General features: G+C 40.6%; 5 protein-coding genes across 5 annotated transcripts; 3 read left to right on the forward strand and 2 right to left on the reverse strand.

Annotated features, from left to right (window-relative positions):
* Positions 1 to 2314: 2314 nt before the first annotated feature.
* On the forward strand, positions 2315 to 2945 carry MELLADRAFT_71208 (uncharacterized protein; the record flags this gene model as incomplete). Its single annotated transcript, XM_007407029.1, has 3 exons — positions 2315 to 2402; positions 2484 to 2620; positions 2700 to 2945. 3 exons carry the CDS (start codon positions 2390 to 2392, stop codon positions 2739 to 2741), a joined length of 192 nt encoding a protein of 63 aa, XP_007407091.1.
* A 1155-nt stretch (positions 2946 to 4100) lies between these two features.
* On the forward strand, positions 4101 to 6526 carry MELLADRAFT_34389 (uncharacterized protein; the record flags this gene model as incomplete). Its single annotated transcript, XM_007407030.1, has 8 exons — positions 4101 to 4622; positions 4733 to 4876; positions 4960 to 5161; positions 5359 to 5609; positions 5695 to 5908; positions 5971 to 6040; positions 6114 to 6265; positions 6345 to 6526. 8 exons carry the CDS (start codon positions 4101 to 4103, stop codon positions 6524 to 6526), a joined length of 1737 nt encoding a protein of 578 aa, XP_007407092.1.
* Positions 6527 to 7846: 1320 nt separating this feature from the next.
* Positions 7847 to 8500, reverse strand: MELLADRAFT_30833 (uncharacterized protein; the record flags this gene model as incomplete). The annotated part of the gene is made up of 4 exons (XM_007407310.1): positions 7847 to 8006; positions 8107 to 8188; positions 8276 to 8388; positions 8472 to 8500. Coding segments are annotated over 4 exons (384 nt in total), but the record flags the coding sequence as incomplete, so codon positions are not given.
* Positions 8501 to 14154: 5654 nt separating this feature from the next.
* Positions 14155 to 16025, forward strand: MELLADRAFT_115722 (uncharacterized protein; the record flags this gene model as incomplete). The annotated part of the gene is made up of 4 exons (XM_007407031.1): positions 14155 to 14653; positions 14723 to 15190; positions 15258 to 15529; positions 15589 to 16025. The coding sequence occupies 3 exons, from the start codon at positions 14867 to 14869 to the stop codon at positions 15713 to 15715; spliced, it is 723 nt and encodes a 240-aa protein (XP_007407093.1).
* A 268-nt stretch (positions 16026 to 16293) lies between these two features.
* On the reverse strand, positions 16294 to 17073 carry MELLADRAFT_95807 (uncharacterized protein; the record flags this gene model as incomplete). Its single annotated transcript, XM_007407309.1, has 4 exons — positions 16294 to 16758; positions 16821 to 16849; positions 16899 to 16965; positions 17017 to 17073. 4 exons carry the CDS (start codon positions 17071 to 17073, stop codon positions 16294 to 16296), a joined length of 618 nt encoding a protein of 205 aa, XP_007407371.1.
* Between the last annotated feature and the right edge of the window lie 4911 nt (positions 17074 to 21984).

The following is a 21984-nucleotide window of genomic DNA, read 5'->3' on the forward strand; positions in this document are numbered from 1 at the left end:
CTGCATCTCAACAAGGACATGCATCTGCTAAATGAGTCATTGACTATGTTGGATAATGGGCAAGATGTTTGGCCTAACATTGATTTTGAAAAATTGTAAATGTTCTTTTTACTCAACAAACCTTATGCTTTTCATTTTTAAAATTTATTTACCACCTCTCTCAACCATCACATCACATCTCAACCTTTTTTAACACCTTTCTTTTTGTCCATTCTTAGCTCCCAATGACTTTTCGGGAGGTCGCAACTGACATGTGAGAGATGTTACAACTTACCGCACCCTTTTTCCAGAATTATGTTTCACCTTTGGTTATTTCGGCTGCCCCTATTGAGCCCCCTTCTATTCCTGCTGTGACTTTTAAAGGTGAACCTTGCAAGGTTGTTGGATTTATGACTAAGTTTAGGGATTACTTAGTGTCTACGGCTTCACGCTTCTTTAATCAGGATTGGAAGATTACTTGGGTGGCTCGTCATTTCCCACTGGCCTCCAGTTCCCATGATTAGTTTACTTTGTCTTAATGATCGCAAGTTAATGAAACACGTGATCACTTTTCGGCGGTATCTCCTCCTTTCGAAATCGATGAATTAAAATCTTTGACATCCTTCTTCAAGGCTATTTTTGATAAATTCGGTGACCAATTTGCGGAAGACGCGTTGTTTGTCAAACTTCAAAACTTTCGTCAAGGCAAGACTCCTGGTGGTTAATATATATCAAAATTCAATGCAATAGCGTTTCAACTCCAAATGTCTGAGATTGTATTGATAGACATGCTTGAGCAGTCGTGGTTTGAGAAACAATCTTTGCGAGCATGCTTTACATCTTCCGAATTCGAATCGTCTTCTTGCAGAAGCTCGTCAAGAGGTTGCATTGTTGGAATCCGAGCAATTGCATGATATTGGGGTTCATCGTGTGAATTATGGATCTTCTCAGCCTATACAAAAGGCTTCATCTTCTCCTGCTGTGGTTAATATCCCTCCCGATCCTAATGCCATGGATATTGACATTCATGCTATAAATTCAAAGAAGCCCTTTCCTTTACCTCCCGGCATCACTTGGAGACATCATGTCCAGGTCATGAACTTCTGGCCAGCTGAGACTATATATAGATCAATTGATATACATAGATTGTCCGTGCTGTTACATACCTTTTCTGTTCTCGTCATGATCTCATCATGACGAGATCGGAACTTATTTTTTGACCAATGCTTTCGGTCGTGGTTCACTTTCAGTGCAAGAAATCAAGATGAGGGTGGTGAATACAGTCAAACCCCTCTAAAGCAGTACCCCTCTAAAGCCTTAACCCGTCTATAGTGATGGTTTTTTGGTTCTCCCAAGTTGGGAGGGGCCAAAATGTGTGAAAAACCCATAGTTCTGTCTAACCCCTTAACCCATACCCAGAATCCAAAAAAAAATCAATCTTTTTAATGTAAAGCCATAGAAAAATGGCTAATAGGGAGGTAGGAAAGGGGATACCTCCAACAGGTTCTGAAGCTTTGAAGGCAGTATCTTTGCTTACACAATTCATTGAAAGTACTGATATGCCCAAAGCAACAGCTGTTGACCCCCTTCTCCCTGCTCTTGAAAGCGCATTGACCAGCAAGACCTATTTTGCCAACAAAATTCAGCCCTCCATCACTTTCTCCTTTAGTAGAAATTAAACAAATCTTGTGATGTAGTTACAATTTTAAATGTATTATTCTCACAAAAAATTAACACAGCAGATACTGAAATATTTGATAGCAAGTTAGACTTTTTCAACAACAAGACCCGTATAATGTCCTATTTTGTATGGCTGTAGGGGGACCACCCTCTAAAGCCATGTTTCCATGTCTTTAGAGGGATATGTTCTATGGTTGTGGAATGTCCACCCTCTAAAGCCATGGTTTTTATAAATTTAGAGGGTTTTCAATGTAAAGCCATGGATGTATGTCTATAGAGGGGTTCCTCAACAAAGACATGTCCCCTCTATACCCATAGGTTTCCCCGTCTCCCAAAGGGTATGGCTTTAGAGGGGTTTGACTGTAGTGGTGAATACCAAAAGGATGTTCAAATTTATGGTTCAATCCGAAAATGAATGACAGTGCCTCGAATATATTGTAGCACTATAAATATCACTGAATTTGACAGATGTGATCTCTCGGTCAAAACATATATTTTGCTTTCAGTCCTGCCTTTCGCTGCCTTTCCTCAAGAATAATTCACTATCGTCTTCTATTTCTATAATCTCAAATCACATCGTTCACAAAAAAACATGAAGTCAAGCATCCCATCGCTCTTTTCTTTGCTCGTCTGTCTCCCACTTTTTGTGGTCTCGGGCGACTTCAAGTGCGCCAGGGCGGCACTAAAGGGAGTTTGTTCGGATGATCAATTCACTGAGGCTACTGACCACATGCCAGCCACGGGTTAGTTTTTATATGTTCATTGAAAGCCGTCTTCCTACGAAGCACTCGAATAATCTGTCCTCCTTTGTGTCCTGTTCATAGGATATTCCCGAAAAGCAGTCATCACCTCCGCGGAGGGTGCCCCCTTCGTCACGTACACCTGCGATGAAGGCTGTGACAGCACTTCAAGAATGCCTGTAAGACATTGCTGTCGAATCGTCCAGACGGATATTCAGTTTGTGAGCGCGCTCTCCTCTAAATATATTTGACCAGTTGGATTTCTTTGCTTTTTGTACTAAAAAAATGCGGTTTATGTAGACCGGCTGTGAGGGACCTATTCCGATTGTCAACGGCGCCTGATGCTTTTCTCTTAAGTTTTAAAGCTCGATCTCAAACATCATGGCTCGAATTTGAACACCTAAACAGCCTCATCAGATCTCTGACATGTAGACATGTTAAGCCATGATTCGGAATGTTGATTATAGTTGTGATGCATGCCTTTATATGTACTTCCTTACTGCGTGTTCTAATTTCATATACGAGCACATGCTATCTGTCTCTTTGAAACCGATGAGTTCTTCATAAACTCGAAATAATAATGATCACATGCGGCACCATACCGAGGACAGTCGTTTTGTATGTGACCATCACTGCATTGACGCCGGAGTAGCCAGAGCCAAGCCCCATGCGCGGAAACACCTTTAAGAACTTCTATTGCGCAAGGGAAGAGGCTGAGCTAACACCAACACGTTTCAGTCTTCACTCTGAGTTCTTATTGTAAATACTGAGTTGTAAATTGCGGGTCAGATGACAACATGGTTGAAACCCATGTTTTTGTCGCAGCAGATCTGGACTTTGACCACGGGCTGATATGTACTTGACTGTGACCAGGAAGCAGAGGCTGATGCTTATTAAAGAGGTAAACAGAGCTAACCTGAACAAATCCAAACAAAGATACAAATGTGCTGTCAGCTGACTAGATGGAAAACCGCCACTTGAGCAGACCAACCATGGATTGTGGACGATAGAAGCAGCTTGAAGACTTGCTTGCTGTCTATTTTCAGATCCAGGGAAGAGAAAGACACGAAAGGTAACGGTAAAGAGTTGATGACGATTGGTTTTGAGTCAGTGTGTTAAAAACCATTCAACATGAATCTTGGTATATACAGAATGTCGCATACATTTCCAGACGTGGCTGTAAGGCTGTTCAACTCGCTTTACCCTCGCATCGTTGATTTTCATTTCCTCTTTAGAAACACAAGCGGGGCGATACCCATATCAGAGGGTGCAAAACATTCTGGACTTGGTGATGATGGTCGAGATCGAAAACCGCTGGGGTGTCCTTTCCTTCTTTTACATATCTACACCAGAAGAGTAACTTGTGGCACGCCCTTAAAAGGGTCTCGGGGGATGGCGTGGAATGGGTGATGGAAGAAGGGAATCAAATGAATGGTAAGGGGATCCGGATCTCCATGGCATGGTTCTGAATTCTGTTTATCGCAATCGGATCGATGTTGGATCTGATCCTGATTTTTCTTCCCATCGAGTCGCGACTCGCAGGCTGAGGCAGGGAGAGCTCTGTCAAATACGTCGAGTATATCTTGCATGCACCAACCCCGGATCACTAAGTCGATTTGTTTGATTCTCCCTTGCTTCATCAAATCTCGAAATAATATCAACTTTCAAAAACCACATCAATCCTTCCGAAAGTATCAACAAATGGCTACTCTCAAACGTCTTGCAGCAGAGACATTAGTCAGTCCAGGGAAGAAGAAGATTGCAAAGTTGGAAAAAAATGACCCGAAGAGAACCATCGACGAAGAAACACCGTATCAAGAACTACTCCAATTATTAGAAACCCACAAGAGTTCAAAACTTCATGAAGATCTAAAAGCGAAGAATGACAAAAAACCGATTGTAGTATACTGGATGCGAATGCGAGACTTGAGACTTGCAGATAATCGAGCTTTATCAGCTGCTTCTCAAGTCGCACAAACACTTCAAGCTCATTTGATAGTACTGCATATCTTTTCACCTGGAGATTATCACGCTCATGATCGATCAGCTAGAAGAATTGATTTCGTACTACGTAATTTAATTGATCTTCGTCTTCGTCTTCGTGAATTGAATATTCCACTTTATACAATTTCGATTGAGAAACGTAAAACAATTCCGAAGCGAGTGGTAGAATTGTTGAATGCTTGGGAAGTTACTCGAATCTTTGCTAATATCGAACATGAGGTTCATCATTTCCTGTCTACTCTCGAAACAAGTCCCATCAGACGCGACTAACTGACCGCGTTAACTTCTTCTTTGATTATCACATCACAACTTTTTATGCTTACTATTAGGTCGATGAGCTTCGTCGGGATATCGAACTAATCAACCTATGCCATCCTCAAGGAATAAAAGTTGACCTTTCCCACGATACATGTCTAGTCGAACCTGGCAAAGTGCTCACGAAAGAAAACAAACCTTACTCAGTCTTTAGCCCAGTACGTACCTTGATGGGTTTTCTCCTCCAAAATTCTTTGTAGTTCAAATATTGATGGATTCTCCTTGGGTGGGGTGTTCATAGTGGCAAAAGAATTGGGCAAATATCATTAATAGTGATTTATCTAATCATCTTGATGCAGCACCAGAGATCAAAGGCAATGATCCTAGTGCAATGGATGATGATCGATTGCAGAGTTTATTTGAAGTCGAAATCCCGTCGTTCATTCCTGGGTTTGAACTGCCAGATGAAGAAGCCAAGAGGATACGAGATTATTGGGAAGCGGGTGAAACAGCTGCAACCAAAGTGAATAAGATTTTTTTCTTCTTTGTCTTTTATTTTCAACCAGTATGGGTTTTCGAAAATACCAAAAACTGACACTCTTTTTGTTTCTCTGACTTTGATTGAAATAGCTCTTAGATCAATTTGTAAACACATCACTAAAATCTCACGAACCTAAACAAACCAAACTATTTCAAACAGATACAAAACCGAAAAGTACACCAACGATTTTAGAAGAATATTCAACATTAAGAAACCGACCTGATTTACCTGGTACATCTCGTTTATCTGCTTATCTTGCTGCTGGCATCATTTCTCCTAGAACTTGTGTTAGAATCACGTTAGAGAAGAATGGAAAACAATTCAAGAATCAAAAACTTCAAGTTGATCAACGTGATACTGGAATTGGTATGTGGCAAAGTGAATTAGGTTGGAGGGATTTTTATCAACATGTTCGTTCTCCCTTCAATCTTCCCAATTCATCAAACAAACACCTATTCTTAAACTACCTTTTTGGTTTTTCTCTGAAACTTTTAGGTACTTGCTGCTTGGCCAAGAGTAAGTATGGGACAAAATTTTAATCAAAAATTTGATCCAATGGTATGGGAAAAAGATGAATCAAAACTTGAAGCATGGAAATTAGGTAAAACTGGGTTTCCATTCATTGATGCTTGTATGAGACAACTTTTAGAAATGGGGTATATGCATAATCGTGGTAGGATGTGTGTGGCTATGTTCTTGACTAAAGATTGTACGTTTCATTGTTCCTGTGTTTTGAGATGCCAAAAACTGATTATGATTTTTTGTGAGTAGTATTGATTGATTGGAGGATTGGAGAGAAATGGTTTATGCAACACTTGGTAGATGGTGATCTGGGTAGCAAGTTAAGTTCTCAATCTCCCTTTCTAACCACTTTTCTCAAATTCTCATATTTGTTTTTTTGTTTTTTCTTATAGTAATGGTGGATGGCAATGGTCATCTTCAACGGGCTGTGATTCACAACCATACTTTAGAATCTTTGCACCTTTATCTCAATCAGAAAAATCAGATCCAAATGGAGATTTCATAAGAAAATATGTACCTGAACTTAATTCACTTTCTGGCAAAGGTAAACCCAATTTTCCCTTTACCAATCAATAGAACAAATCATTCTTCCTGAATCTGATTGAACACATTATTTCGCATAGCTATTCATGATCCTTATAAGGCTCTTTCACCTGATAAATTCAAAAAATTAGGGTACCCTAAACCGATTGTTGATCATTCAGTTGTTCGTAAAAGAGCTTTAGTCCGTTATAAGGTTAGTACTTTGAAATATTTATCTTATATCATCTCTCTATCATCTCGAATCTTGATAATTGAATTGTGATGTTTTGGGGGTCTTTAGAACCCTGGTTCAGCTGCAGATCAGTGACAATCATCAGTTGATAGATGACTTCATACAACCGTTTTTGTTTTCATTTGCTCTCTGGAAGTAAGAATTTAAAGTATAGAGATTGTGTTATAGTATGATAAATAGATTGTAACTTGTCTTTTTGAATATTAATATCATCAGACCTACGTCAGCTAGAGTTTCAACAAAAATCGGTTTGGGACTATGTAGACACCTTCATTCTAGAGTCGCTCTCTTTGTTGTGATAATGGTATCCTAACATTTGTACTACATCAGAGCCTTACTGCAAATGTAGCATATTCCACGAAGTGACAGTCCAATGCGGTGTTACAAACTCAAAAGAACTGTTAACCTGGGAGCTATGATAAGACGTGATGTAGGGTTCTTTCTGACAGTTCAGGTCATTCATGTTAAATTGCTATCTGTGATAGTAAATTTTTCAATGAGCGCAACGTGAACAGTTATGTGGAAACGTCTTTTCATTAAATCACACTGATATTACAACTGTTTAAGCATTATTGAAAATATTGAACAAGAATATAGACAACGTTCAGAGGAAAGATGATAGCCAAGACTATGTTGTATACCTAATAGAAACGGTATTGGCAAGATGATGATAATCAGAAAACTAAAGAGATTGTTTTTCAGTTGATCTCATGACTTCGTCTTCTTGACAATCTTGATCCCGAATTGAGAGGTTAAATTTGATTTTTTCTTTTTAGGTGGTAGTTTTGTAAAACTGACATTCGTGAGCATTTCACGAGAAGATTCGGATAAAAGAGACTTCACATCTGGTTCTGCTTCTGTGTATTTCCGTTTGATAGTGATTGTTTCTGGGTTCGAAGTTGATGTATCATCATTTGGTTGATCGACTGGTTCAATGATTGATTGATCCGATGTCGATGCCAAGAGATTGCTTCCTGATCCAGAGGCAATAGGTTGAGAAGTTTCATTACTTGAAGAGACTGCAAGTGATTGTGGGTTATTGACTTTAGAAAAGAATCTAGCCACTTCAGCTTCATCTTCTTCTAATTCTCTCAGCCTACTCTCTTCTTCTTCAAGTTCTTTAACCCCAGCTAAACCAGAATCAAACCGACTACTAATACTACTCAAAACACCATCTGCATTTCGATTTTGCAAAGACCTTTCCATTCTTGCATTCCTAGATCGAATCTCTTGTAATTTATCTAAAATTTCCATTTCTCTTTTTGATTCGATTTGATTCTTTTCTAAACTTCTCATTGAATCTTCTTCTTTTTCTTCTAATTCTGCTCTTTCATTTTCTAATAATCTTTCGACTTCATCTTCATCTTCTGATCCTTCATTTTTCTTGGCTTCTTCTTCTCTCCATGGTTCAAAATTTCTTTGGGCTCCATGTTCGGCTACATAATCTGAATTCTTTGGATCGGTCTTGAATGTTATCTCGTTTGAACATCTGGGACATTTGATATAGAACCTATTGAGATAATTAAATAAATCGATTCATGATTAGTTTCTTGGATTAGATTTCGTAGTCAAACAGAGTATCTATGATCGGTCAATCGAGACCGACGTACCTAAAGATCTTGATACCAAAATAATGTTCACCAGCCGCAGCTTCCTTTCTGGCATTGAATTTCTTTCCTTTATAAATAAATTCTGATAAATAAAGAAACAGACTTTCAGTTCAGTAAGAATCTTTATCTCAATAAATAAAAACTCAAAATAATTCGGATTGATTGTTACCTGTACATGATTTACATTGCATAGAAAAGGGTGCCATAAGACGAACGACTTGTTGTCTATCTTTCCCTAATTTTCTTCTAGGAATCTTGGCAGGATCAAAATCCGGTGGGTAACTAGAAAAAAACATTATACATCAGTTCTATGAAAATCTCATTTAAGTTTACAACATAGATTCTTAATCAGAAGTTTGCTTAACTATTTGTTAAGAACCTTTCGTTCAGACATCTTTCGTAGGTGGTATTATTGGTTCTTGATTTGAGTGTTGTTGAGTTGGAAGAGTTGAAGAGTTGAAGAGTTGAATGGTTGGTAGACTGAGGTTGAGTGGATCGAAGTTCGGTTGGAATTCCCAGAAAAACCCAAGCTCCAAGGGTTATCGAGCCGGCTCGTGAACCTGGGCCGGGTTCATTTGAAAATGCCCCATTGGGCCCAATGTACCGAATATTTGCTACGGACTATCACACGGGAGTATTTGACAATTACAAGTCAAATTCCCATTTGAGTCGTTAGACCAATCCGTTGTCCTGCGGTTAGAAACCATCTATCGGTGATATACATACGATACAACCTACGAAGTCAGATATCGGAACCGCCAGACATCACGTCCCCTAACTTAACTAAGTCCCTCTCGGACAAACGAGTAGTCGAGAGAGGGACTTATACCTTATACCACATCTTTGGCGGATGAGCCGGAAACATTTGGCTGGGGACTTTTTCAACGCGCCATATCTGTGGATCCTGCAAACAAATGTCCTTGGGACCAAAGAAAAGAGCTATGCGCCTGCTTAATCTACACACATGTGTGTAGCCTACATCTAATTTGATTGAGAACTCACGGAGCAATGCAATTGTGAAGTTTGCAAAAATCACCAAAATCGGACAGAAAGCTGTCCAGCCTGTCAAAAGCTCACACCAAACGCGCCGAAATGTTACACAAAAACAATTTTTCAAGTCGGTTTTTAAGGGCTTCCCTGGCGGCAAAAAAGGGATTTGAAAAGATGTGCGTGTGTAAGATGATCACGCGCAGAGGACTTTTCTTTGGTACAGAGGATATTTGTTTGTAGGCTATAGAGATATAGAAGATTGAAAAGGTGCCCAGCCAAACTTCTCCGGCTCATACGCCAAAGTTGTGGTATAAGGTATAAGTCCCTCTCTCAACTACTCGTTCGTCCGAGAGGGACTTAGTTAAGTTAGTCACGTCCCTACCATAGGTACTTGACACTGGGGCAAAAACAACACTCCCGCTAGACGCGATGACTTCACATCCTTAGTACCAGGGATTTCATGGCCACACACACGAATGATAAACATTGCGTTCTCGAAAATCGTGTATGATACGAGTAAACCAAAACTATACTCCCGCTAGACGCGAAGATTTCAGATTGCGCATCCTGATAATCAGGGTTTTCATGGAATCATAAACATTGCGAGATCATAACATTGCGTTCTACGCAAGCAATTGTGTAGGATCCGAGTAATCCTGACATGCGTATGATTCATCCATCCGCAAACATGACCATCCGCTTCCGCTTATGTAGCAGCAATACCACATTACCACTAGAAGCGGTGACTTCACTATCACCCTTCATGCTCAAGAATTTGAAACTTTTTGTTTGTCGCTTGAAAATTTGCAAATGTTTCACTTGTCGATGTGATGTACAAGCGATATACTTGTGGTGTGACGGAAACTACTCAATGTCGCGTCTTTCATGATATAATTTCAGGAACCGGTGTTCGAAAGCATGAATGATGTTCATCAGAGTACTCAAAGTAATATGATTTCTTCAAAAGTCTACACAAATAATTACTCATGTGTCTCACTTATTATATTTACTCTGAAAAATATATAACAATGAATTAACTGCAGTGTCATTGATTCAAAAAATTATCAAGAAAGTTATAAAAGTAACAGTCAAACATTTACAAAAAAAACCATTAACGTTAAAAAATTTAGTATTCCTTTGTCCACTTTATTATCACCCCACTTCATTTATTGCTCTGCTATCTATAATCATCCCGGTTATAAATTTCAAAATTCTTTCAACAGAGTTTTCATTCAAAATCTTCGCAAAGAGGTATTACTCCATCAAAGAAAGATTTTTAAATTTCAGTCACAAAGGCTATAATGCTTGTCAAAGATTTTGTAGAACGCCTCTCCAAGGACTACCCCAATACATACGACACCATAACTGTCAGCCAGGTAGCCAAACTTGCGACCCTGGCTACCAAGTTCTTAAAGAGGACTGATGATGTGTACGGCACCTCACCTACGGAAGCGCCCATAGAATTCATCGCTCGATGCCTTGACAATGAAGACACACCTGTGTCAGCATGGGCACAAATGTGGAACATCATATATGACGATATTCCCAATGCTCTACACGACCAAAATCTTTTTTTTGAACAAGGTATTCCCCCTGAATACCACGACCCAGACGCTTTTATAATACCTCAACACGCCATCCAGCCTCCTACCGAGAACTGTCTGACTTGCACATTGGAACTCGAAATGCGGCGACAAAATTATGCATATTTGATTGACATCAATGGCATTGAAACCGTACAGTATTTTACTGGATACTGCCGAAGTGAGCAATCTTATAGATCATATTAATCATGTTGTGTTTATACGCTGACTCATTCATGTAACCTCACACTGGGACTTTGCCAAACAGACTGCAACACAACTTACACACCGTGCTACGTCCGATGTGATGAATATTGTGAATACTATACGCATGAAGAGGGTCAACCAGCCGATTATTTCCAAGTTTCCACACACTACTTCATGTCTCACAAGTTGGCCAACCACTTCAATCACCTACAGATGCTTGCTCAGTAAGTAGTTTCACTTCAAGACCAAAAGCGACCTCGTAGCTATATCTAACTTTCATTATTTGACATTCAGGGTTTCTATCTACAATCTAGTCAATTCATATAACTACACACACGCCATACCCAACCAAACTTACCCTAACACATTTCGGGACGACAGTTTTAATTGCTGGTTGAGTCAAAATGTATGTTCACTTGGCCTAGACATCCATAGATTGATGAGAACGTACAATCGCCGAGGCATCCGTTTGAAAAGTGATGCTGAAGGGGCAGATGACCGCCGATACTTCACCGCCATGGCACAGGCCACCGAATGGCTCGAAGTCAAAGGATCTCCCCATTTTGCACACGTCTGCACCCTATGTACTGAAGTCAAAGAGATCCCCAACAAAGACGAAGCCCGAAGTACGCATTGTTGCAATTTGTTTTATTTACTATTTACAATTTACTGAAACTTATCATTGAAACCTTTTGAAGTCATGCGCGCGCTTGTAACCGACGGAATCACTATGGGACACTGGTGCTGCAGCGTATCCGAAGAACAGCTTAAAGCACTCAACCCTACTACAACTGCCATATATTGTGATCAATATCTCGACAAGCTCACACATAAGTTTTGTTCCATGCATTACAAGTTACTCAAGAACTGCTGCCAAGCTCAGCCATGTGTGGCACCTTGCGAAACTGATAGCAAGACGTGCTCAGACCCTGCACACCAAACTGCATATAAAGAATTCCATGAACGTAACGGCACTCTCTTTGGATTACCTCGTAAATTCAAGAGGCCGAATACTCTTTTACAAATAGATCCCAGCGAATTATTATCTGCTGAAACTGGTGAGGTGGTTTTCACCGATGAAGAGTTACTATTATGTGAGGTCACAGAACGCGAACACGAATATGCAAGAGACGGAGGTGAAGCTGCCAACAAAGGTAAAAAGCGTATCATTCTTCCGCGCGGTCGTACTCACAATGAGCAACTGATGGTAGCTCCATGTGGCATCATCATTGCTCGCAAAACCTTTTACAAATCAGAATCAGTAACTAAGGTCAAAGTGATGCCTATCACTTATTTCTAACTGTTTACTTCCATTTACTTATGCTCATATGACTTGTTTGCTTTGACAGGATTGGATCAAAGAGTTATTCCCGATAGAAATGCCTCAAGTAATATTTTATGATAATGCTTGCGGGTTATACTCCCATATACGCACGAATCCCGACGACTTAGACTTCTTCCGCAATACCCTTTTCCCAGTCGATACGTTTCACATAAAGTCTCATAAAGAATCACACGCCACCTGCAGACTCAATAATGATCCAAACAAATTTCCTGAACTGAAGAACAAGAACGGTGATGGCTGGAGATTTAATGCTTCAGCTGCCGAAATTGAAAATGCTTGGTTTGGCCGTTTTGACTCCATGTGCCAAGGTATGCACCCAATCAGGTACAATTTTGTTTTAGATGAGACTAGAGTCTCGTGGGCGGCCCGCCGCCCTCCCGACCCAGTGTTTAGATAAGTCGGCCAAGCATAACGTTACGTTTACGTATGTGACGCAGGTTGACCGTCGTCAATTGTCCCTCTTGACACGGCGATAGTGTCTACGCTGCAAGTGACTGTTTCGGCCCATGGGCCAATACTGTCTCCATGCCATACTTCGAGTTGACCACCAAGGCAATTCAGCTTGCCCAGTTTTTGTTCTTATTCGTCATTATGGATTGTCATGACTCGGTTTTGAGCCACGTTTGTTGGTAAACATTGCAGATGCCGCTGTGTAATTAGACCCTTTTCAGAATCTTTATCACGGTGGCAGGCTTACACCTCGTGCAAAGATTAATGCATCAGGGACAAAGGTTTCTTTGGTAAAACAATAGGTACATGATTAAGGGCTGAAGGGGCATTGACGATGACACGAATTACGTTGGCAGCGTATTGACGCATGGTGGACGTATCGGTATGCAGCCATTATGGACCGGAGGGGCCGGTTGCGAAGTATCGAGATGAATAGGTCATCGCTATGGCCCCGGTATGACCGCAGCGGCTCCTACCTCGACACAGGGTGCTGTTTCCATCCGTAGGATTCTGGGCAGCATCTTTTTTTCGTTTCGAGCACATTTTCTTTTATTTGTTTGATGATCAGGATTCATAACGAAAGATTGGAGGAGAAATTAATGGCACGCAGTAAGGTTAATTTTCTAGGAAACATCAACTACAGAACTGTTGATATGTAAGTAGTATTAACATCCTATAGTACTTTTCACTTGACTATACATGCTTACTGATTCTGATGATCTGAAAGGGGATACGACGAGACTACTCCACATGACGGACATATTGAAGAATCTCATTAAGTAATATTAAATATTCATCCACTGTTCCAACCTTTACCTAGACTTCACACTAGTATATTAAAGTGTCAATTTTTTAAATTTGTTTCCTACCAATAAGCGATCAATCGATCAATCACATATATAGAAATAAAGTAATATAAGTGTTTCAACCACCATATGTGTTACGTGAATGGTATTTCAACATTGTACACGTCTCTTAATGTACTCTAAACTTACAAAACCAATTTCCGTACAAAACCACATTATTATATTTCTTTTACAAATCAAAAACAAAAGATATTAACCAAAAGCGATGTTTCAGTTGTTTGAATAAAAACCTCAATGAAAACCAAACGCTTAATATAACATTCACCTATTTGGTGTATGCATATTATGAAAGTTCATCTTAAGTTCCGATCATGCCTGATCCTGATCACGATCACATCCAAACATTAACTTTGGGTATTTCCGGATGACAATGTTTTACTAAGAAAATTCTGATCAGATGTGTTACACACACCAACCAACGATAAGTTGAGGTCCAATACATTTACTGATTATAAGCAAAGCTTTATTTAATCCGTGGTTTTAAATGTGGAGTCCTACTTCGATCTCTTCGATCTTTTTCATCGCGATCGTAAGGCCGTTTAGTCACTCTTATAGACATCCTTCTAACGATTGTCATGGTGTTCATGACGTCAAACTACTGGTTTCGCAAAATGCCTTGATTCATTTGGTCATCATGCGCTCTCATGTATATTTCCAAACGTCCTACGTATTTTAACAAATCCAACTATCATTTTATTCGATTTTTTTACTATTTTATCTCAATCTCCTTCAATCACTGAACCTATCAAGTAAACACATCCATTCATTAATTTATATTATAATTTTTTATTAAACTTATATTTTATCTCAATATCCATCACTCACTACCGCTTGACAGACATCAATATTTGTTTATTCTACCTATTTTATCATGCGCATTGGTACTTCGATCCCATTTAACGCATCACATTTCACAGTTTCAAACACCAGCACCTCCTCCTTGCCACCTGTTTCCAGCTATCTAATTGGTCGAACTGACACAGCCAGTCCCATTACTGAAGATCCTATCAACGCCAATGAAAATGTGGAAGATCATCAACAAATGAATGCCGATTCTTTGATTTCGAATGTTGGAAACAACAGTTTGGAAGATAACAGTCTACTCGGTGAGTAGTCAACCAAACTTTATAAGTATATTGAAATTTTGTTGATAGCTTGTTATATCCGGTATGAAGAGTCCTCCACTCTTACTGCAATAGAAACACCTTTGCCATTTCGATCTGTGCCACACTCGATCAGGTTTCCTCTTCAGCTTGAAGTTCAACAAATCCGATGACCCCGTTTTATATTACGACACTACACCTGATGATTTCCAAGAGATGGCCACTCTGGTTGTATATACAGTAGGTCAACCGTTATATATAGTTGGGTGTCGTGACATGGCAGCCCGATGGGTGTTCAGACATATAGAAGTTGAATCGAACTTGGTAAAACGTTTGATGTTGGCCAAATACCATGATTCATGGGCTTATACTGAAACACAAGGACAAACTCAGGCATTTGAACGCGCCCGAGCTAACTTGTATGTTGCTAAGATGTTAAGGCATTTCCAAAATGCCCTGAAACATCTGTGGCACATGCCAGGTTGTGATAACGTGCGAGCGAAATTACAAGCAATTCATGTAGCTGCACGAGCTTTGCAGGTAGGTGTATGAAGCTGTTCAATATATATTTTATTACATTAGATCTGACACACCTATAAATCCACAGGTTCCACCGCCTTTTGTATTGCACACCGTGGGGCAGGCCACATTCTCAGAACCCGAATGGATTTATTGTGAAACCGCCGTTGACGACGATAACAAGCGCTATGTCCACGCTTATAAGTTTCACACTGCCCAGCATGAATCCGACCCTTGGAAGGATTTAATTCATGGTTTCATTCACTTTGCATACCAAAAAAGTGAGGAGAACTCTTTGATAGCGCAATTGGATTGTGATGGCGATGGTATCATTTCGAACTTGGTATGTTATCCAAAACTGTGAGTTTTTTTAATCACAAAGTCAAACGATCACATAGTGAGCTTTTACATCTTACTAGGTCTCATCTTGGCCCAGTGTCTGAGTACACTGAGACCGTCGACAAAGCATTTCAACACTTCAAGGGCGAACATGAATGCAACAAGATATGTAATATCTTGGCTTTGCGACAACTGGATGATGTGTGAATTAAATTTTATTGAGACATTATGATATTTATCATCGACACTTTTTTATTACCACAATTTAAGATGGGAGGTTTTGAAATTGGTATTTTGACTTATGATTGTTGATATTATCATATCATCTATAATGCTTATTAAATTGCTCTTGATCATTTGTTGTGCTATAGTTTTTTTATGTGTGGCACGTTTAATATATTGTTTGTATTATCTGTTGAAACACAAGAACTTTTGATTGATGGCTGCTTTTTCTGACTTGAATAGTATTAGTATACTTTTGACAAATCACCTGAAACTTGGGAAGGTTTACATGCACAAATTTCTTTAATGGAAAATTATTTGGTAATTATTAGCATAGCATAAAGGTAGAACAAGGTGACGGCTCACATAACATCAGAGTAACTAACAAGAAACATAGACTAGAAAACATACAACATACAATTTAAATAGCCAATTTACATGTGAAAAAGGGAAAAGATATACACATAAGGCTGGAACAAAGTTAAACATTACAACTATTTGCAGTGAATCAATAAAAAATTGTGATTTACTAAATGAACACACCAAACAAAACTAGTTAAGATTTAGTCTAATCGGACCCGCTTTCGAGGTGAAGGTTGTGAAATTTGTAGCTGGGTATCAGTTGCAAACCATGCTGCGTGGAAATGCGTGATACCACGTTGCACTGATTTGTGGCCGTTGATAGCGAGGTAAGAATCTAACTGGTTTTTATCAATAGCTTCTAGCCAACGACGGTACCGTGATACAGTTGATTTTACATATTTATAACCGTACTGATCATAAACAGACTTCCAAGCTGATTTGTTGGTAACATCATCTTTCACTGCTTCTGATAGAAATTTGCCGATATCATTCATCGAGGACCTACCAGGCCAACCTGGTCCAAAAGTATCATTCGATTCTCCATTGTAACTGGATGGAGTGGAAGCAAGGTCGATATTGGGATTGTTGGTGGAACATGACATAGGTTGATCATTTAAATTTAAAGAACTTGCACTTGGTAAAAAGCCGTCAACATTGATTGAATTCTTACGAGGCGATGGCGTGAGGTATTTGCTAATGGACATTGAGGCTTGTTTACGTTTCTTACTCGAGATCGATGCCATTTGCTGATCAAGGCTTTCACATTGAGTCGGTTCAACGTCAGGAAACAATATTAATATCTTACGGCTTTCGGATGAGTATTTATGAATGGATCCGATTGGAATGTTAAGCTGTTTTGATGGTAATATCCGCTTTTATTAGATGAATGCTAAATAAAAAATGTAAAGATGTTGGATACTCACCCATAGCTGATTTTCTTCGTGCCATACCTGAAGACTGCCATTCCATCCTGGTCCCATATGTTTATGGGTGAGTTTCACAAGGTCTTCTGATTGGTTTAAAGCTAGAAGTGGCCACTGGGGTGCGTATACAACACCACCCCAATATCCAATCCGATCAATGCGGTGAGCCTATCAAAGTAATGGTGAGTTATATTACCTTTTTCACCATGTTGAATTGAATAAGTTTCCTCACCTCTGTTCCTGTCCACACGACTAGAGTGATTTGCTTGTTGGCAATCAACTCGGCATCCTTTTGGCTACGATCATCTGCCTGTCTCGATATGGATATACGTTTGAACTTGGTGAGTTCCAAGGGGAGGAGAAGACGTGAGTAACTTCGTCCAGCTTGAGTGGCAGGAGTAGGCAAAGGTCTGCTAGTGGAAGTAACCGCGGAGACATTGGGATCAGACTCGCTAGATATGGAAATGGGGTTGTTTCGACCAAGTCTGGCTCGCAGCGCCAACGGTAGCGCGGAGCGCGGCGTGGCGCTGCGGCACGGGGCTGCCGCCCCGTTACTTGAAATTTGCAAAACTGGGGCACTACGCCCCACGCCAACTTTCCAGGCCCGGGATTTGTTCCGCAGCGCCTTTCGCCACTGGATAGACCTCCCCACTATCTTGTAAGCTACTCGACTTTCCACCTCTCAGCCACCCAACTCCATATGATCAATTATGGAACATTGGAAGTACAATCAATCTTTCGATCAGTACCGCCATATCTGGCTTCAGCAAGCCATCATTCAACACAAATCACTCTCAATACCAAACAAATCAAATCAGTCTCCGTGTATGGTTTCCATGAATCTGATCAATCTGAATGTGAATGTCCACATCTTCAACATTTTCGACAACAGATGCATCTCTTATCGACCGTGCTCTTGGGATACAAAGGTGAGCTTCCTTTCCAACTTCACCAGCATTGACTACAGTTTTTCATAGTATTTCACTTGACTGACTCTGAATCTCGTTACCCATTATCAATTTTCTCATTTGAAAATCTTCAAACCACACCAACCCATTCCCATTATAACCTCTATCTATCAACCAAACCAAATTCCAAACAACCTCATCTTGAACATGTCTACATCGCACAAGCAACCGACTATCAATTCTTTTGTATTGTCTGGATACGAGACCGATAACGGCAACCCTGCTCCTAGACGCTCATCTCGTGTAGTTACACCGGCGAGACAAGCCCCTGGAATGATTACGCCGTCTTCTGACTCTCGCCGTGGTCTTTTTGGCGGGGTCCGAGATGTCAGGGACGCGCATGTCCATCGTCGGCGCGATCGTTCTGTCTCTTTACCAGGCGATGAACCAGCTCGTGAACCAGCTCGTGAACCAGCTCGGAGACGATCTAAAACGGTTTCACGTGCATCTTCTACATCTACCGTAAGTCATTTTCTTTACATATTCTTTTCATCAATCACTTTCGATCAATCTCCTCTTTTGGTCAATCTCTTTTGATCCATCTCTTTTGATTCATATCTTTTGATCTATCTCACATATATACTTATTTCATCTTTATATGTACATATCATAGGCTACAGGTACCCAGAGAGCCCGCTCTCTTTCGGTTTCCAATGCTGGAGTTGACGAACCCATAAGCAATGTAAGTTCTTTTCAATAGTCATCGCTTATTTGTATATATCAAAATCTCTGAATGTTATCACTTTACTTACAGGATCATGCACCTGTGGGCCCTCCTGACGTGGACTTGGCCCAAGATTCGGATGAAGACAACTTGCGGCTCCACAAAAGAAAACGAAACCAGTTGGTGCCTCAGGAGTATGATTGTCCATTCAAACATTTTGGACCACCTACTCATGGAAAAAATGATGTAAGCTTTAATATTTCTATTTAGTTATTCATAAGTATATGAATCACTGCTGATATTGAACACTTTATGATGTGAGCCACTCGATCAACCCGGACTGTCCTATCCATGCCTCTGGTGCAGGAAGGTTGTTCGAGTGAGTGCGAGCTCACGTAGATCGAATCTTAAGGGACATCGTGATGGTTCCAATCAAGCTGGTAAGTCAGGAGCGGGGTGTCCTCGCCGTGCACAGGCTATTGCAGCAGGTGCAAAGCTCCCTCCAGCTGTATCCGAGCTACGTCAGCAACATCTTCAGGAAGAACATCAAGGCTCTCTGGCGTCTTTCATAACCTCGGCACCTCAGTTTTCAAATCGGACCTTAAATCAATGCTTAGCGGTATGGCAAGTAGCTCAGGCGTTACCATTCAAACGCATCGACGACCCGATCCTCAAGTCTATTATGTATTGGATGTGCCCGGATGCCCGCGTCTTTGGTCGAAAGCGGTCAGCTGAAGAAGCCAAGCGACTTTATCTCTCCCTCAGGGATTTGGTAATTGAGAAGGAGCTCAAGGTAACATTCCATCATTTCAATTATTGTCGTTTCAATTCTTGTATATTATTATCAGACTAGTTGATTGACCACATTTCTTTTGACCTTTGTAGGAGTTAGATAGCAAATTTTGCTTAGTTCAGGCCTTCACGCGTTCATTGTCTGTGTCCTTCATCCGAAAGGACTGGACATATGTAGTTAGGCACTTGTCTCTCAAACTTGTTGCATGGCATCACAAGGGTCATCTCCTTGCTGAGCCCATGGTGACGATCTTGAAAAAGAATGATCTTTATCAAAAGATGAGTCACCTTTTTCCTTTTGATTTATCGTTTTTTTTTGTTTGTTCATTTGCTGACATGAAAATTTTCTTTACATGCTTGCTGGCGTGTCTGATTCAGGAAGTAACAACATAACCCTTGGCCGTGAGATGCAACGACAACTTCGGGACGCAGGCCATCAGACCGGTTTTGAATTTACTTGGAACCCCAAGCGCATGTCGGTGCGATGCTTCTGCCACAAGATGGGGCTCATTGTTAAGGCAGGACTCGACGCGCTGGGAATGAAACCCAGGCGTATTTGCCACAGCAACTTGGGCCGATTTCCTCCGGTCGAAGTCATGGCGGTTATTGACGAGGATCCGTTGGAAGGAGCGACTGTTGCTGGATCCGAAGAACCCGATTCAGATGAAGATGTTGTTGATAGTCAAGTTGAAGACGACTTCAACAACAGCAGTGACTCTGACTCAAATTCCGACCACAATTCCAATTCAGACTCTGAGGAAGAAGACATGGAACAAGATGATGAACCTGGACGATATCGACAACGCAAAGCTGATTATTTACTTGGTGATACATACATGAAGCAGTTGGCTAAAGATGTGAGTCATTCAACTAAACCATCTTCTCAATCCCAGTTTCTTTTGTTCATTTTTTTGTTTTTTAGATGGACACTGTAAATAAAAAGCTTACCCGTTCTAGTGGCCACCGTGCCGACTTCAATCGACGCCGCGAAAGAGCCAACATTCAACGTAAGCTTGACAACTTACCACCTCTCAAGGCCCTCTTATCTGGCCATGGGATACGGTGGGGAATTCGTGCCAAAAGATGGGAACGAATGTGGGAAGCAAGGGATGTGGGTACCCAATCACCTCCACCATCTTCTCTTGCAAATATACTTCTGACAAGTATATTTTATTTTCAGCTGATTGATGGAGTGATGAAAGAAGATTTGGCTGATGTTCATTCAAAGAGACGCCAACCACGCAAGGATGCTAAGAGACACGGGTATTTTGAGGAGGTCATATTCTCAGTTGCTGATTGGCAAGCAATGCAAGACATGCTGGACATTCTCACAGTAAGTACTTCATGTTCCTCTTTTATTGATCTCAGATACTGATTGTTCTGACGCACTCTACAGCCATACAAGATTTTAACCCGAGAAATGGAAGGTAATATACCTACAGGTTGTTTGGTGCTTGTAAAGTACGTGCAGCTCAAGATATCTATGGAGAATCGACTAAAGGTGATGCACTTGAACGATCCGCTTTATCCAATGGTCAACATCATGCTAGAAAAAATCCGACTATATTTAGAAGAGGCCCTGGCGTGTGACACTTTAGTTCTAGCCGCTGTTTTTCATCCAGGTCTATGAGTGCGTTTCTTCTCCCATTCTTTTGGCGAGGGCTCTCCTGAGCACATTCAAGCCGAATCACTTCTGGAAATTGCCTTCACATCCGAGGCTGAGCGTCAAGCCGATGTTGCACCGGTCACCACCTCTCCAGTCCAAGTCAATTCCCCTCCCAGATTGTTTTCGCCGGGTTTCCTTGATTTTTACAATGAGCCAGCTACGGAGAGCAACCTCAATGAGCTCGACCGATACCTTCAAGGAATCGATCCAGTCAAATCTCGTAATGTCAATAATCCCCAACACGCTTTGGACTGGTGGAAGGTAAGCATAAGATTCTTCTGTTATATCTTTGTAACTAAAGTTAACTAGTCCCTTAACAATCATATTTTGTTTCTAGTCGTTAGAAGGCAAATACCCTGTTCTGTCACGCTTGGCTCGGGACTACTTGGCAACTCCGGCTGCTTCGTCTGCTCCAGAGCGATCGTTTTCAATCGCTGGCCGGATCTGTACTGACGAACGAGGTGGATTGAAACCTAGAATGACTGAAATGTTAGTTAGTAGCACTCTCTGGATGGGCGAAGGCATCCCTCTCACAGGTGATTTTGCAGAGGTTGGAAAAGTTATTGATTTTGCAAAGAAAGCGCTCATGAAGAAATCCAGAGTTAATTACTCTTGAGTTTTCATTTTATTTCAATTGAAAAAAAATTATTTACATCTCTTTTATATTACTTGTTTCTCTACACTCCTTCACATAGTTGTTTTCTCCTTTCTTTACACTCCTTTATCACTAGTTTTCTTTTATTTTCATCTTTGAAAGAGATTTTTATTTTCAACAAAAAAACCGCTACTTTTTTGCCTGTAACGCTGAGTAGCGCTGCGCAAAAAAAATACGCTGCCAACTACCTTTTCAGCCAAAGGATAGTTGGTCACTACTGCCA

This window comes from Melampsora larici-populina, assembly GCF_000204055.1.
Source record: "Melampsora larici-populina 98AG31 unplaced genomic scaffold MELLAscaffold_8, whole genome shotgun sequence".
NCBI classification, from domain to species: Eukaryota; Fungi; Basidiomycota; class Pucciniomycetes; order Pucciniales; family Melampsoraceae; genus Melampsora; species Melampsora laricis-populina.